At 38.8% G+C, this 16,649-nt stretch overlaps 1 protein-coding gene across 3 annotated transcripts in view; it reads right to left on the bottom strand.

Moving 5' to 3' along the window:
• Window positions 1–16,649, bottom strand: part of ldlrad3 (low density lipoprotein receptor class A domain containing 3) — a 79,761-nt gene that overhangs the window by 23,973 nt on the left and 39,139 nt on the right. For 2 of the 3 annotated variants that reach the window (XM_015338392.2, XM_069181532.1), the window contains exons 3-4: window positions 14,279–14,404; window positions 13,639–13,773 (exon numbers count right to left, since the gene is read on the bottom strand). In XM_015338392.2, coding sequence (XP_015193878.2) covers window positions 13,639–13,773; window positions 14,279–14,404 — 261 coding nt within the window. The remainder of the gene's footprint in view (window positions 1–13,638; window positions 13,774–14,278; window positions 14,405–16,649) is intronic. The other variant, XM_069181533.1, reaches the window with a different exon arrangement.

Below are 16,649 nucleotides of genomic sequence, written 5' to 3' on the forward strand. Positions count from 1 at the left end.
TTTGCAACCACACAAATGTAATGAAACATAGCCAAATCAAGACAGCAGCTTCTTTTTTTTTCATTGTGAAAATGCTATACCTGTTTAGTAATACTGTACACCCAACCACATCACTGGGTCAATACACATGTCTAACTCACAATATTAGGTGATTAACAGTAGAATAGCAATTATACAGTATTTGCCATTGTATTAACAGGTGCAAAAGATACAAATTCTGAAGCAAATCCAGTCTTTTAAACCTGAATTAACGCACCTGTGACATAATAGAAAGTATTTAGACTACCCTATGCTCTGGTAGCTCTAGGTTTACAGGTGGAAGAAATTGCCCTAACGAGGATATAATTGCCTTACCATTGGCCTCTGCCTGTTCACCATTTAAGTGGAGTCATATTTACTAGATAAAAACCACAGTCTGACCTCAAGTCCTGACCTCAACCCCATGGAGAATCTGTGGCACCATTTTATAAATTGTGGTCCACAATCGCTGTCCAATAAAACTGAATGGGCTGGAGCAAATCTCCCAAAGGAATGGGTGATCATCACTTCTAATCAGTGTGCAAAGCTGATAGACACAGATTGCGAAAGACTGGAGCAAAAGGTGGCTCCACCAAATATTAATTAGTGAGCTCTGTACTGTATATTAATGCAAGCATTGTCTGTCCTTGTGTTATTATGTTAGGAGTGTCCTGTAAAATGAATTTCCCCAAATGGGACAATAAAATTGTCTTGACATGAATTGAATTAAAACTGAATTGAACCCACTTACTTCAGTTTTTGAATTTCTTTAAGATATTTGCTGACTGATAACTAATTTGTCTTTAAAACAATTCTGTTTGAGCATGTGACTTTCCAATAAAAATATTGATAGGAAAAGCATGCGCAAGGCATTGCATAGCAAAGGGGTGCATATTTAGCAATTACTTATTTTCTGTTTTCCCATTTATAAGAAATTTAGGAGGATCTTTAGAATTTTGTTTTCACTTTGACATTATAGAGGGTTTGTGTAAACTCACAATTAAATACATTATGATTCTATATTGTAGCACAATAAAACGTGAAACGTCTAAGGAGGGTTACTACTTTTGAAAGTGTAACCCAAATAGTTGTGTAGAGGATGGAGACATTTTGCTAGAATATTTATAGCTTTTGTTGGAGTGAGAAATGCTTCCACTTAGAGTAGGGTTAACTATTAAAAATGAATCACTGAAACATGAAAGAGCACATTTGCACATTTGGTAATCATCACAAAATGGATGGATGAGATTAGTGGATTAATAAATTACAAAGTAGGAAATCAGAACGACAGATGTAATAGACCAGATTGCCTGCTCTCATGTGTAACATTTCTTTTGCTACTGTTTGGACATGTTCATTCTACCTAAGAAATCCACTGTGAGCTGCCTCAATGATTATAGACCAGTAGCCCTGAGGTCTGTTACCATGATCATTTTCAAGTGATTCATTGCCAGTTTCCTGACTATAATGCACTTGGACCAATGCCAGTTTGTCTATAGAGCAAACTGGTCAGTGAATGATGCAGTCTCCTGGGGCTGCATGATATATTTCAATATCTGGAAACACCCAGCACAAATGCCCAGATCCTTTTTATTGATTATAGTTCTGCTTTAAGCACAATCATCCCTACCAAGCTTTTTGATACGCTAGCAGAGATGGGTATCAATCAGACTATGTTATTTCTAATAGGAAGCACCTGGTGAAGCCGAAGGACATCATCTCTAAGTCTCTCACCCTGAGCACAGCGGCTCTTCAGGGTTCTGTCTCATCACCTCTCTTTTACTCTCTGAACACAAATGACTACATTCAGATTCAGTCAAAAAGTTCCAAGTTCACTGATGATACATCTCTCATAGGGCTCATCACAAACAACGACGAGTCAGCATACAGGAATGAAGTAGCTGAATTAGTTGAATGGTGTAGCCTGAACAACCTGGAACTAATTGTCAGTAACACAAAAGAACCTGTGATGGACTTTAGGCAAAATAACGGAGCACTCTCACCACTATACATCAACCCATCCATTAGGGTCAAGAAAGCCCGCCAGAGGCTGTTCTGAGACACTTAAAGAAGTTTGGAGTGTCACAGGAACCAATTACCCTCTTCTACAGATGTGTCACTGGTCGTGTCTTGACCTTCACCATTGCTGTGTGGTATGGTGACACTTCTGTCCACGAATCAGAGAAGAGTAATATATATAGCCTCCAAACCTGTTGGATGCCAGCTTCCCTCTGTGGACTCTATTTCTCTAGAACAGAATGCAAAGCTCTTAAGATCCTCTCTGATCCTTCCTATCCTGCCCAACCTCTGTCTACTTCTCTCCCCTCTGCTATTTGGCTCAGGTCTGTCAAGACCAAGACTTCCAGGTTCTGCAACAGTGCCTACCCAGAGGGTGTGAGATGCTCTGCACTTTTTAAAAATGTGACAACAGATAAATTGATTGTGTGATTTCAGATTTGATTTCAATATTGATTTTAAAATTACTTACAGTGTGACTGGACAGTCAAGTTTTGCTTAAGAGAAGTAAACCTTACTTTTAATTGTATTTCAAAATTTAAGTTTTCATATCCTGCATTTTAATATTTTAGGGCAGTGGTCATAAAGTCTGAAGTTTAAAAGATTTTGGAAATCCATACAGTACACAGTTAGTGTTGTACAGTTTAACCAGGAATGGACAGGTAGTTGCCATCTAGTTTCATCACCTTCTAAACTGTTTTCGTCAGAAATTAGAAGCTACACAAGGCTGGCTTGGATTAATTTGAGGATGGGAGACCACTAGGTTGCTAGTATATGGAATGGTGTACTGACATGATAGTAGATGAGCAGTAGATGGTCACTAACACATTGCCAATTAATAGAAGGGGTGTGGGTCTTTCAGCTTAAGATATGCGCAGAAAATATTCTGCATAAAAGAAAATATGTCCATAACAAAAATATATGTCTCCAATTCAGTCAGATGTCTTTCATAAAAAATATTATTGTATGCGCATCTCAAACAGGGTCACGTAACAACAAAAAATTGAAATCCGGTTTGATTACTGCAGCAAAAGAGAATTGAGTCATTTTGCTTACAAATGTAAAACTGTAAACAAGGAAAAATATTGATGTACACTACTCTTATTACCAATAAATAACACTGCCAGGAATAATTTAGATCAGTACTAGTTACTCTTGCATTGTCTTTACAAATAAACAAGGAAATATTAGAAGAAGAAAGTGATGTACAGAATGTTCATATTGAAATGGATGATTAGGTGGGGGATACATTTAGAATGTGTAGTGGTGGAGAGGGAATGGACAGATTTGAGAAATACTGCTTAAATTAGAATTGTGCGTGACAAGTTACTGTATATTGTGGGGTGGGTGAATTTAGAGGCGAAAAAGCCTGTTGGCAATTATTCTCTTTACTGTCATTAAGGATCCACTCAGTGTAAATTATGAACATCGTTTTCACTCTGCACTGCACAGGCACGGAACTAAAAAAAATACAGGAATTTTTCTGTATTAGAAAGATTTATAATATAAATTGGCTTTATTTGGGTAGCACATAAAGTACGCAGCTCTGAGCCCTGGGTTCAACTCCTGGGCTGCTATCTTTGTGGAGTTTGTATGATCATCTCCTTGTGATCTGTTGTTAATTTAAACTGGTGCAACCTGCCATCCTGGTGGGAGCGGCATTTCAGTGATTAAGGTGGGTCACTTCCTTTAAGTAAGGTGCTTTCGGATCCTTTGGAAAGAAAAACGGAATATTCAAAAAAAGCAACACAATTGTTCAGGACAATTATTATATTAATTTATCTAGGGAAATAGCAAAATGTTTTTCCACAAGAGGTAGAGCAGGTATAACTCTGTAGCCTCCCTTAATTTGGTGTAATTTGGAATTAGACATTTGCTGCAAAATAATGCTACATTCCATACTAAAAGCTGTTGTTCATCTCAATAACTTGTGATCTTCCTAGCGGAAGATGTTCATTTATTTCAGATCAACGCAAAGCAGTTCTTAAAATAGCTCTCTTGGAGAGATCCCAATGTCACCCACCATATGTCCAAACAAGTTCTAAAACATTTCAAGGCAGGGCAGGATTTTAAATTTCTCCTAAACACAAGGTATACAGTATGTATAAACAAATATTGATTAGGCTAACTTGTGTGGGACCATTTTCATTGTTTTCAATATCTTCTTTATCATTTTTTCAGCTTCACATGTTTAAAATCTTTAGTTATTTTTTGTTATTTAAGTTATTTTCTTAATTTATTATTACACTTCCATAGCCCTTATTATACAGTATATTGTGATTACAAGAAAATAGCTAAAAGTTACAATATGAATTAATTTAAATGAAATACAATGGATTTTTTGATTAATCTTAAAGTTATTAAGCAGATAATACCCATTAATTCCTATAATCAGAAAGGCAAATTTCTAATTCTGCATTGTGCTTATAGTCAAAGTTATCAGGCGACTAGGCGACAAGGGCAAACTAATATTCACTGTGGAACTCATAATGACTGCTTGTTTTTAAAAAATACCACTACTCTGAGTAGTAAGTCTCTTCAAACAAATACTCCTCTGTTCCTTTTTATATACTGTGTATATAGTTATATGCTGGCAGAATACTAGATAGGAACAAGTAATAGACGTTTATTCCATGCTGAAAAGAGAAGAAAGAAATCACAATGTTTCGGCTGTGAAGTCTTCTTCGGGTGTGAGAAAGATAGGGCAGTCAGCAAAGATTAAATAGCACAGGAGAAGAAAAGCTGTGAGAGTGGAGGAGGGTGGAGAGGCCACTCAGGTGGTGCGAAGTGGAGATAGGTGAAGAGAGGGGTGAAGTCGAAACCTGCATGAGAATAGAGAAGATGACACGAAAACAAGTCTGTCAGTGAGAGAAGGGTAAAGTGTGAACCAAGTTTCAGGATAATTTTTGTTTCTGATGTCTTTCTGTTATGGGAGTGAAGAAACCCTTCTTTGAGAACGCAGACAGAGAGATCAGTGTGATGGTGGCCGTCAGAGATGAGATGAGAAACTATGGGCTTGAATCTTCACAGCCCTAACGTGTTCTCTGAAGCGGTCTCCTAGAATAAACCTATTACTTGTTCCTTTGTAGCCCAGGCATGCTGATGCATTACCCACCTGAACTACTTCAGAATACTGGATATACCAGTATCGATTATAACACATTGAGTTTAACATTCAGTATATTTATCCAGTGCAGGCCAGGAAACAATGAGGACATTGGTGGCTTGAGTTAAACTGCTCCATCAGGCCTCCTTGGCTTTGCTTTTACTCAAGAGCTATGCAGTTTGCAAAGAGGTCAGTTGTGGTGAGCCAGAAAGAGGAAAGCAGGATTTCACCAGCCCTAGCCACACATAATGAATCTCTTCCCTTGAAGGGGGAAGTAAACTAGATAGAGACCGCTGGAGTCACGACAAGGAAACAATAAGATAGGGCTGGTCCATGACGATCACCTTTTAACAAAGGTGTAGGGTTGACCATACCTAGTTCCTTACCTAGGTAGATGAAACAGTAGATGACTTGTACTCAGAGACTCAGTCTTGGTAAACAATATGCAAGCAGAAGTACACAGTATATGTAAATAATATGTAAGTAGAAGTATATGAATTACTCTGTAAATCACTGTTGAAAATAAACATTTGTTTGACTGCTCACTGCTCCATCATGTTGCCAGGGAAACCAAGAAACCACAAGACCCACTTTCTCTGTTTTCATTATTGAATTTAGGATGTTATCCATATTTTGATTTGGAGATAGAATACATTTTTACTATTACTTTAATATATACATATTTCATTACAGCTGCCAGCAGAAAGACTATTTTGAAACAATATTCACTCCCTAAGGGATTTCAGTATGTAAAGGAACTAACAGTAAGGCCATGTAGCCTCATAATATATTCACACACCCGATGAACTGTTCCTAAAGATTGCAGTGATATAGAAAAGAGCATCTAGACCAATGAATCCAGGTGATTCAGTTTGTCTTGTTTCTTGCTTATGTTTTAAGTGATAATCATCTCATTCATTCTAATCTGCAAAATCTAATTTTAAATAGAAAGAAATTAAAAATAATTGAATAATCCGATCATTTCAAAGGAACAAGTAAAGGTTTATTCAATGCTAAAAGGAAAAGAAGAGAGATGCAATGTTTCGGCCATGGAGCTTCTTGAGGTGTGTCAGTTACCTGTGCCTTTGCAGCCAGTGCATGCTGACACAGCCACCTACTTGAACTCCTTCCATCCCATCATTTCATGCACCTTTTCAAGTTTTTAAAATGCTGTATTTTCATGACATTATCAATTTAATCCCAGCCTCCTATTGACAACTTTACTGTAAATCATCTTTGGCTTGCCTACAACCCACATTTGGATGGGCTGAATGATGACAACACACATATTCTCTGAGATTAACACTGTCTGGCAACCTGCCTCTACTTTGACAGCAAGCCCACAGCACCAATGACAAAGATAAGGTAATAATGAACCCACAGGAGATGCAGAGCTCCTTGATAACTGTAAACTCACAAGTGCTGGTCAGTGATACAGTTCCACCTCCTCACCACCAGAGGGCACCTCCAGCACTGGCTGCTGGAAGAGCTGCGCAGCAGAGGCACAGACCACGCAGATGGCTGTATTAAGGTTTAGCCAGTCACGGACTTACCAGTGTATCTAAGGCTCCACGCCTCCCTTCCTCAGCTCTATATAAACTGTGGTCTTATTCCCTTTAGAGCTCAGTCTTGTATACCTCTGGTTTAAGCTCTTGACCTTACTAACTTGGTTTTTCCTGACCTTAGTACAGAATCTTGCTTCTTATTTTGTACTCCTCTTCTGTTTCAGGCCTTGCGTATCTTCATGGTCTTGTTTTCCTCTCATTTTCTCCTGGTTGCTCCAAGCTTCATTTCCCCTGCTTCTTGTGTTTTATTTCTTTTGGATTGCCTATCCGACCTCTGAATTTGGCCTTTCTGCTGATTTTGTATTATAGTGTTCTTTTAGTGGTCCCTGCTGGTTGGGACCTGCACAGAGAGCACTCCTACAGTCAGACTGAGTGGATGCTACTTTGTAGCTGACTAGGGAATCTTGCTGACAGTCAGAGTATGAAATTGCCCAGATCTGAATCAGTAATGTCTAGACTGCAGAGCCCAGCTTGCATTTCAAGCAGATACTTTTACTGTTACGTTTTGAATCAGCAGTTTTATTATTACTAAATAAACACTTAGACACCCTCTGAATGTATCTTTACCTCTTGGATCAGCAACGACTCCTGTGCCCAGACAGGCTCCTTCGACCTGCCCACTCATTCAGCCCCTCGTCCTTTGACACTACAATCCGTGCAGGAGCTCACAGGCAACTCAAGTCTGATCGAGTGCTGTGTCCTTGAACGATGTCACCCACGAAATAGGGGTCACTGTTTCCAAAAGAGCAAAGGACGGCTGAAACGAATCCTCCTGGCATTGAGCCCTTTGTGTGCCATCTCATGATGAATCTATGCTTGAAGCCAGCGTGTGTCAACCTCATGAAATCTGGACCATGTACTGTAGTAAATAAAATAATGACAGAGTACCTTTCCCATAGGGTCCTATAGCTTGTGGGTGTCATTAGTTTCCCCTTCATATTCCCGTTTTAAATAGGTTAACTAGACCCTTCCTTCTATCTCTGTACCCTAGAGGGCAAAACTGCATTATTTCTGTATGATAAGTTGACAACCTGGCCTGGTGAAATTCAGAGAAAACATTCATCAACATAGTGCAACTCTTCATCTTCTAAAGAATTTTGAGCATCTGGGCCCATAAGTGGGAGCACAACAGAAGCAGAAAGGACAAAGAGGGAATCACATAAAAACATACTTTTTCTATAATAAGAAATGACAGCTCATTACGGCACTGGCTAATGCTTTGAGCTGGGAAATACAAGTGAAAAAGCTGACATTAGCTAAATGTAACTCTCTACTGTAAACATACCATTACTGATAGAGAACTAAGCCCAGTATTTTCATAACACTCTTAATATTTTTATACTGTAGGCAGGAATTAGTCAAAGATGTAAGAAAAAATGAACCTATAATACCGAATGCTTTCTCTTCAATCTATACTGAAGGTGCCTCTTCTGTATAAATTGACTCAGGAACTACAGCAATGCAAAGCAGCATTTCCCATAATTAAGCTCTTAGTGCAATATGAAATTCTAATATTCTTCACAGAGTGTTCTAAATTGCTTTGGACTGGGCCAAAAGCAGTTCTTAAAATAGCTGCACACACTGAGTGAAAACAATCAAATCCTCGTTAGCCGCTTCATAAATTATTAAAGTGAGTTTTGCAATTCCTGAAGCGCTGAATGACTCAACGGGTGACATTTGCACGACAGATTGGATGCTGATCAACCTTCCTTAAAACTAGAAATAGAGGGGTCTGCTCTAAAAGGAGGGGGAAAGGGCCTGCTGTGACATGTAATTACAAGAACCTCCATTCCCCTCTCCACTCCAGAAGGCACTGTCCCTCAGGATTATCTTGATTTTGAAGAGCCGGAGAGAGCTATAATTGAAATGCTTGACTTCAGTCACCAACTGTAATCAAAGCTCCTTGGAGAGTCTCGTGTGTGTCAGAAAACCTTTCACATCTGCCTCTAAACACACCGAGATGGAATTATCTTCACTTTCACGCCATTATTAGACGATTAGTGATTTGTTTTGCTATGTGTAATGTGTTGGATCCCAAGATCAGATTGATTAAAACCGTCACCCTTTGTGACACACCCCTGGGCATGCGTAATGGGATCTATTAAATAGGCAGATCCAGCACAACAGACCACACATACTGCCGTGAGGTTAAAAAAACAGTGCTCTTTTATTTATAACGAGGGAAACCTAAAAACACACCAAACAAAAGCCTAACTCCTTCTCGAGCTCCGACTAGATTTCTTCAAGTACCCAACTATAATGCTGCAGGGCTAAGCCGTTTACCAGCCTCAAAACGAAACGACTCTTCACCACAAATCTCTTCCTGAGAGTCTTCACAGAATACTCTCCTAAGAATAGAAGTCTTTCCCTTTTTCAAAATCCATTATACTCAAAACTCACAGTTTCAATTTCACAAAACTCACACATTCGTCGGGTCCACAATTCCACGGTCGGACTGCTTTCTGTCACCCAGGCAGCACATATCACGAACTGACTGACCCAGAAAGCCTCCACGTCCTGTTTTAAACAATCACCTGACCAATTGACTTCTTACAACTGATCCGGTAGCTCAGGGCAGCAGTTCAGCCGCCTGACCAGTTAGGAGGGGTGAACCCAGAAGCAGCTCTGTGGGAAATGTGGTCTAGACAAGGCCATCTTGTCTGAAATACACCTTGTATAAAGAAACAATTCTATTCTAATGTCCACACAGCTATATGGACAAAAACAGTTGCTTAGAGAGAATAAGTAAGCAGCTACCCAGTAAGCTGGGTCCCTGGCTTCAGTGGAGAGGAAGTCTGGTGTAGAGATGCAGCAGCACAGAGGGAAAAAGACAATTGTAAGATAAGATAAAAGCCCAGAACAGCATACCGTTTAAACTGTTTCCCCCAAAGTACTGTTAATTCCTATATCAGTGTAAGTTTTTTCTTTTATTTTTTTACATATTTGAAATATTGTTTGGACTACAAAAACCAATTGTCCTTCCAATCTTCTGGTGCCTTCCTGGCTGCCAGTGGTCATCATGGACTCTCTTATTTCCCAACCCCAACACAGGAAAGCACAGATAACTATTCATTAACCTTTTTAAAGGAAATTAATATTAGTATATCCACAGACATAATCAACCTGAGGAATAGGGACGAAATCAGTAAACTTTCTTTACTACTTGCTTTAAAGTAAATTTACTTTATTAATTGCAAAATGAAGTAAGGATTACTATCCAGTGTTGTATTGCATATACATCACATAAACACCAGTTAGGTTTCTTGTTTTCAGTCCTGGCAGGTGAACACAGTTTGAGTCTTGGATGGTACATGTGCTGAAAGTTTCTGATTGATCCATAGTTTGATTTGCTCTTTATGGAATGACAAAGACCAAGGGCTTTTTTAGACCAATGACTAAAAGAATAGTGATTATTGAATAAATGCCCCAGGCAGATAACAGGGCAGGGATCACCCATCAATATTTCTTCCTCTGCTTTCCTTTCTCTTCCTCTTCCTAAACATGTCCTACATTTATTTTCAGTGGCACTGGCACTTCCTCCAATGTGTACTGTACATGGCCCTCAGATCTCTGTAGCCAACTTCCAATTACTTTCCCTTATCAAGCCTGCAATTCCTCTGGCAGTCCTGGGAGACTGTCTCGTTCCAATCTCTCTCGCTTCCCCTCCTGTTCCTCTGAAGCTGTGCTCAAATTAAATTTCTGGGATGTTTAAAAGTGACAGCCGTTTACCTGACAATACTTGTTCTCCTCTGTGTTATTAGTCCTTTGGTTTTACCAAGAAGAGAGCTTATCTGCAGTTTATTCAGAAAAGAGCATCTGTTCATTCATTTATGACATCTCTATTCTTCCAGGGTAGCTACTGTACTGTACTATGTGCAGGCTGTATTTTTCCAACAAAGATAATCCAAGAAATTTCATTCCTACTAGGGTAATTAATTTTTGGATTTTACACTTCTAGTCAGAAGCACAGACAAAAGCATATCTGGGTGCTATTGTATACCACAAAAGTGAGATTCCAATCTCCTATATTTGGAGAATCCTTTAAAATTAGATTTAAATGAGATTTTTAGAAAATTGTTACATTTTGTTTTCTGTCCAGTGGTTCCTTCTCTAGTGAGGTTCTTAATGTGGCAAAACTGCACAGGGAACTCAAAACAGTAGGCCTTTTGTCCAGAGAGGAATTTCTTTGAAGTTGTTAACAGCAGGATACCATTTGACCACAGTCTCCATGGCTACAGTGTGGGTTAGATCTATAGGGACATCACAGAGCTCAAAGAGTTGGCCTGCTCTCAAGAGAGTAGCATTTGGAACACAAACCAAAGGCTAATGTTCTCAGGCACTGCCAGCAGCTACATGGCAGTTAGAGCTGCACAGATTGAAAGAGTGTATGTATAAATAACATTTTCGATCTGCTTCTGATTAACCTTCTGCATTGCCACACACACTTCAAACACAGTGAAACTGAAGGGTGCATGTTCAAATCGATTCTTTGAGTTCTAGGCATTCCAGAAGCACAAGTCAAATTTAATGAGATAACATCTGCAATCTCCGATGGATTTTCTGTCGTGCAATTTATGAGCGTGAAACACTGAAAATATGCTGCTGTTTTAAGCTTAATCCTTGTGAAAAAAGAAGCGTTGCCTTAAAACTCCATTGCTTTTCAAAATGAGGCCTAAGCCTTCTTGCTCTGTGCATGAGCTTACAGAAGACTCTGTCAATTCTTTTATTTAAATATAATTCTGTATTTTATTTATTATGAAATGTTTCGTGGTCTGTTATTTTGGACAACAGTCCATTGAAAGTATGTTCATAGCCATCAGCTTCTTTTATGAATAAATAAGGTTTGAATACAGTTTCCTAACAGAGAAATGGTTTATAAATCCTGTTCCATTATGTAACCACAGCTCACAACTTTAACTGGCTCAACCAATTGGTTCAAAAGCTGAAGAACTGCAAACACCAGAATATGTAATATAGTCCCCAAGCACTTGTAGATTGTGAAATATTATTGTTTGATATGCCTCATTTCCTTTATACACAAAATAGTGTAAAAATTCACTTGCCACTCATATAAACTCTCTGTAAGCTTCCAGATGTCCTACTCTGGCAGTGCTCTGCTGCCCTGGCTCTGAAAGATTGGCTTTGGAGATGGAACTCATTCACATTGATAGTGACTATGATTCAAAGTGGCACTGCAGTTGCATGATGGGCTGTGTGGTATCTACCAGCGCAGGGCTTACATACTGTACCTTATGCTGCCATTGAGACACATCGGAAGACAATTAGTAGGTGGCACAGGCAAAACTGATATTACTAACAAATGGATAAACATCTTAGAATTCAGATATCAGGAACGTACAAGTTACAAGTGGGTATTACTGAAACAGGAAAAATCTTAATAAAAATACTTGGGTGAAAATGCTTGCAAATCATTCATTTAAGAATCTCACCAAACATTTTCTCAGAGCATCCCAGAGTGTTACCTGTAACAGCATGGCAGGGCAGTCTGTATCAAACACCTTGTGTATCAAACAAAACTTCTTGTTTGAAGAAATATTTCCTGTTTTTTCTCCTCAATGCACCTGGACTTCATTTCTTTCTTTAGCTGTCTACCCTTGAAAGTAGGTATTTTTGTTGACTCTCAGTGACTTTCAGAATTTTTAATAATACCTGAAAAGAATCCAAATTTCAAGATTAACTACACCGATGCCAGACATATTTTTCAGACCAAGATTTGGTCACTTTTCTTTTTGGTATCTCTTCAGCAGCAATGTCTTTTCAAACAGCATAGGGTTGACTGGGGCTGATATCCTAGAACAGCCATATTGGAGTGCCTTATCAGGCAGGTATTACATACGACAGGAATGTACTGCTCATTTATTGAGCAATCTGATCATGATGTAAAATCAGTATTACATAAATCTTCCCCGTGTTTACAAAATTGCTGTTTTCTACTAGACCATACAAGCTCACAGTGGTTGAAAAACAAATGATAAAATATGTTTCTGTTAGTTAAAAATGATTCCCTGAATCAGGAGCTTTCATCTCTTGTGTGACAGCAAGGTCACTGAAGATTTTCACTTCATAAAATGAGTTCTAACTTTTATTTTTAGGCTTGGAACCTCACAGTACTGCCTCAAAGCTTTCCTGCTTTTTTATTTGGATAAAAGACAAAACATTGAGCAGCTGATCCTTCATATTCATATCATCCATATATAGTATATTATAATGAATACATTATTAATAGCTGTGCTTTATATATGAAATTCTCCAGTTGTTGAAAGAAAATTAAACAAATAAAATGGACTTGACAGTCCATCAGACCTATCTAATAGATCAGACCTATTTACCTGAGAATGTTACACTATTGGATAAGCAGGCAAGGTAGTCTTGGGTAAGTTAACAGGGTTTTTAATATGATCTGTACCCTCCTTTCTACTGAATAGAAACAGTGCTAGTTTCTCAAACCTTTGTGAAATACTGAATTTTAATTTAATTCCTTTTTGACAGCTGGGAGGCTTAAGATGCTGGTCTGTTCGAAGCTCCCGAAGGCTTCTGAGCCATCCTGTCAGTTTCCAAGAAAGTCCTTTTACCAGATACAGTACTGTGATTAGATTAAAAATGTTAACACAAATAATTTGTCCCTAATTACCATTGCCAAACTTTAACATCCAATATAAAAGTATTTTAAACAATGCTTGAAATAAACTTTTTTTTAGGCCATTTGGTCCACCTTGATCAAGTGTTAGTTTAGTAGCTAATTGACTCTAAAGGTCTGTCTTGACAGTTCTTGCCTGCAGTTTGATCCTCAACCTTCAACTGGCTGGGCAGCCTGTTCCTGAAACCCACAGCTCTTTGCCTTCCCAGTTTCAGCTGAGAGTCCGTGTCTTTGTTTCAGCCTGAGCGCGACGGCAGTGTGTGAGCAGGTCTCACCTGAGGTGTTCTCGCAGTGCTCCTCATCGCTGTTGTCCTGACAGTTGTCCTGACCATTGCACAGGAAGCTACGATCCACACAGCGCCCGTTCCTGCAGTGGAACCGTGCTGTGGAGCACAGAAGTGGGTTTGCTGCTGCAAGATTGAAAAGAGGAGTTGTTCCAAAAGGTTAATAGTCCGTTTCCCCCAATGTGATCTATTTCTTGGAAGAAAAAAGAAATGCATAATCTAATGCATGGTAGCATCAATGCTATTGTATGAACTGGTTGATGCTACCATGGGTTATCACACATTTGAAAAAAACGATTAAGTGACTTTTGGATTAAGACAGTGGGTATGTAGGGCGACTGGGCACAGGCATCAGGAACATTAGGAGAAAGACTGAGACTGAGAAAGTTACACTGGGAATGTTGATGTAGAGTGGGGACTGTCATAAACGGTTAATGATTTAGAGAGTTATACACAGAAATATAGAATTCAGTAACTGAAATTTTTTATTAAGGGATAGAGATGGAGACATTTAGGGTCTCCTTCTGGATAGCAAGGTCCCTGATATCCCCCCCTATCCATGGCAGAGAGTAATGGCGGCAATTGGAGCATTTCTTAGTTCAACAAACGGGCTCCACCCAAGAACACTCACTGCAGTTCTCCTCGTCGCTGCCATCCGGACAGTCATCAAACCCATTGCAGCGGAAACGTCCGATAATGCAGTGCACCCCATTGGCACAGGCGAAGAAGGTGGGCGCACACTTGGACTTCACCTTGGCTGCAAAGAGGAGAAAAGAGAAGGGGCAGAGAGCAACAGGTGGGACAATATATTAATTCATCTTCTCCCTTTGGCCTTTCCCTTCTTTCCCTTCTTTATAGTTAACTGCTCTCCTATTCCACAGAAAAATCTCACTGTGAGATCTCACTCATTAATATTGCTTTATACTATAACAAAGATAAGTCTTAGCTTCCTGATTATTGTTCAGTCATGTTTGTCATTATCCACCCATCCATTTTCTTAACTGCTTCATGCAGTGCAGTTCAGGGTCGTGAGGAAGCCGCAGCCTATTCTGGCAAGCAACAGATGCAAGGCTGGGTACACCCTGGGTGAGACATAGACAGACGCACAAACGCACAAGCACCCATATCAGGGCCAGTTTTCCCAGAAGCGAATTAGCCTGCCAGTATGTTTTTGGACTGTGGGAGGAAACTAGAGCAGCTGGAAGAAACATGGGAAACACTCACTCACAATCTCTATGCAGATAGAACCCCAGGTCTGGATTTAGACTAAGACATCGGTAATCTAAAAACGCTTATTTAAAAATGCTGGACATTCCTCAAGAAAGTGACGTAGCTAGAGATTGAATTTAAAATGCTTTGTTTCACTTATACAATATATCTCAAAACAACAAAAACAAAGATGTGTGAAGAGATCCCTTTGCTGCCTTGTCAGATCGTGGGGGGTATTGTGTCTTCCCAAGAATCACTGATTCAAAATGCTGATGTTTTATGAATATAATTATTATTCGACTTGACCAGTGTCAGTGTTTCACAAACAGAGTGATGTAACATTGAACAACCACCTCATAAAGCTCCCATTAGGAAACCTCTTAAGACCAACTTTGTGAGTAGGATTTTGCCTGCTCAGTTTACGCACTGACAGCTGGGTGAACAGGATTACTGTGAATGGGAGCCTAAGCTTTATAACTCACCCTGTAAAATTCAAACCAGCTGTGAAATCAGCCACTTACACTGCGTAACATTTCTATTATCAGTGTAAACACTTCCTGTAACTGCCACATAATTACACTACCCATGCAATTTTTCCATTTCAGGACCTTCCCAATTAATTTAAAGCTGATTTATAAATTTTCAAAAAATCATGCCACATTTCTCCCTAAGGTTCCAGACGTTCTCAAATACAGTATAAAAACAAATCATAAATTATAAATCTGTTCAAAGTTGCATTATTTGAATTATAAGTAAAATAGTTGCATTTATTTTCTATTTTTATCATATTAGCAATTTAAACACATACAAATTTTAACTCCATCACAAATGATCTCATTTGTACACATGTACAGTATATAACCATGACCATATGTGCTCTCTTCAAGGAGTTTGAAAATTATGCATGTGACCTCGTGGGACCTCAGAGCTCATGGGATAAGGCCACTTTTTGTGAAAGAACTTACAAATTCTGATTTTCTTTCCCTAGTTATTACGTATATAGTGCCTTGGAAAAAGTATTTGTTCCTTGTCTGATTTACTGCATATTTGCAATTTTTTTCACAGTGAAATTTCATCAGGTCTTTCCGTGGGTTGAAGTACTGTTTAGAGGCAAGTCAGAGATAAAAAATGACACCAAAATTTGGTGTGCAACTTGTTACGACCAGAATGTTCCACCATGTTTCAAATTCTTTTAATTCAGAAAACCAACTTTCCAAATAAGAGAGAACAATAATTAGGAAGCAATGAGCCAGAGTGTACATTGGTGTACTGTTAACTGATGAGTTCAGACTCATTAGAAGGACACCCATTCTTCAAAAACATAACATAACATAAAAATTGATAAAGTATCTACTAGCTACTAAATGACCTAGATGGAACAAAAGTCCTCTTCTTATTTGTAACCGTTTCTTATGGTCCAGCAGTTTTTAAAACCTTTAATGTTGAAAGAGCAGAGATCTAAAAAGCATGTTAATGCCTCCTATCTTAACAGCTCATTGACCTAATGAAGGCACTCAGACCTCAGAATAAAAACATGCAAGAAGAGAACCACGGTACCTATTATTAGGCAGTTTCAGCATAATTGACACTGAGGTTGAACTAGGAGTAGCATACTGTAGTTTACAACCAGTAAATCATCCAGGATTTTCCCAGGTGTATTTAAGGAATGAGGGGTGTTATTCAAAGGAAGGATATTTCAGTCTCTCTTAGTCAGGGACCAGTACCCACAATATAAATTATAAGGCAGATATAAACAGGCTAGATAGGCATGATTAAAGAATATAATCAGTGTT

This window comes from Lepisosteus oculatus, chromosome 21 (assembly GCF_040954835.1).
Source record: "Lepisosteus oculatus isolate fLepOcu1 chromosome 21, fLepOcu1.hap2, whole genome shotgun sequence".
NCBI classification, from domain to species: Eukaryota; Metazoa; Chordata; class Actinopteri; order Semionotiformes; family Lepisosteidae; genus Lepisosteus; species Lepisosteus oculatus.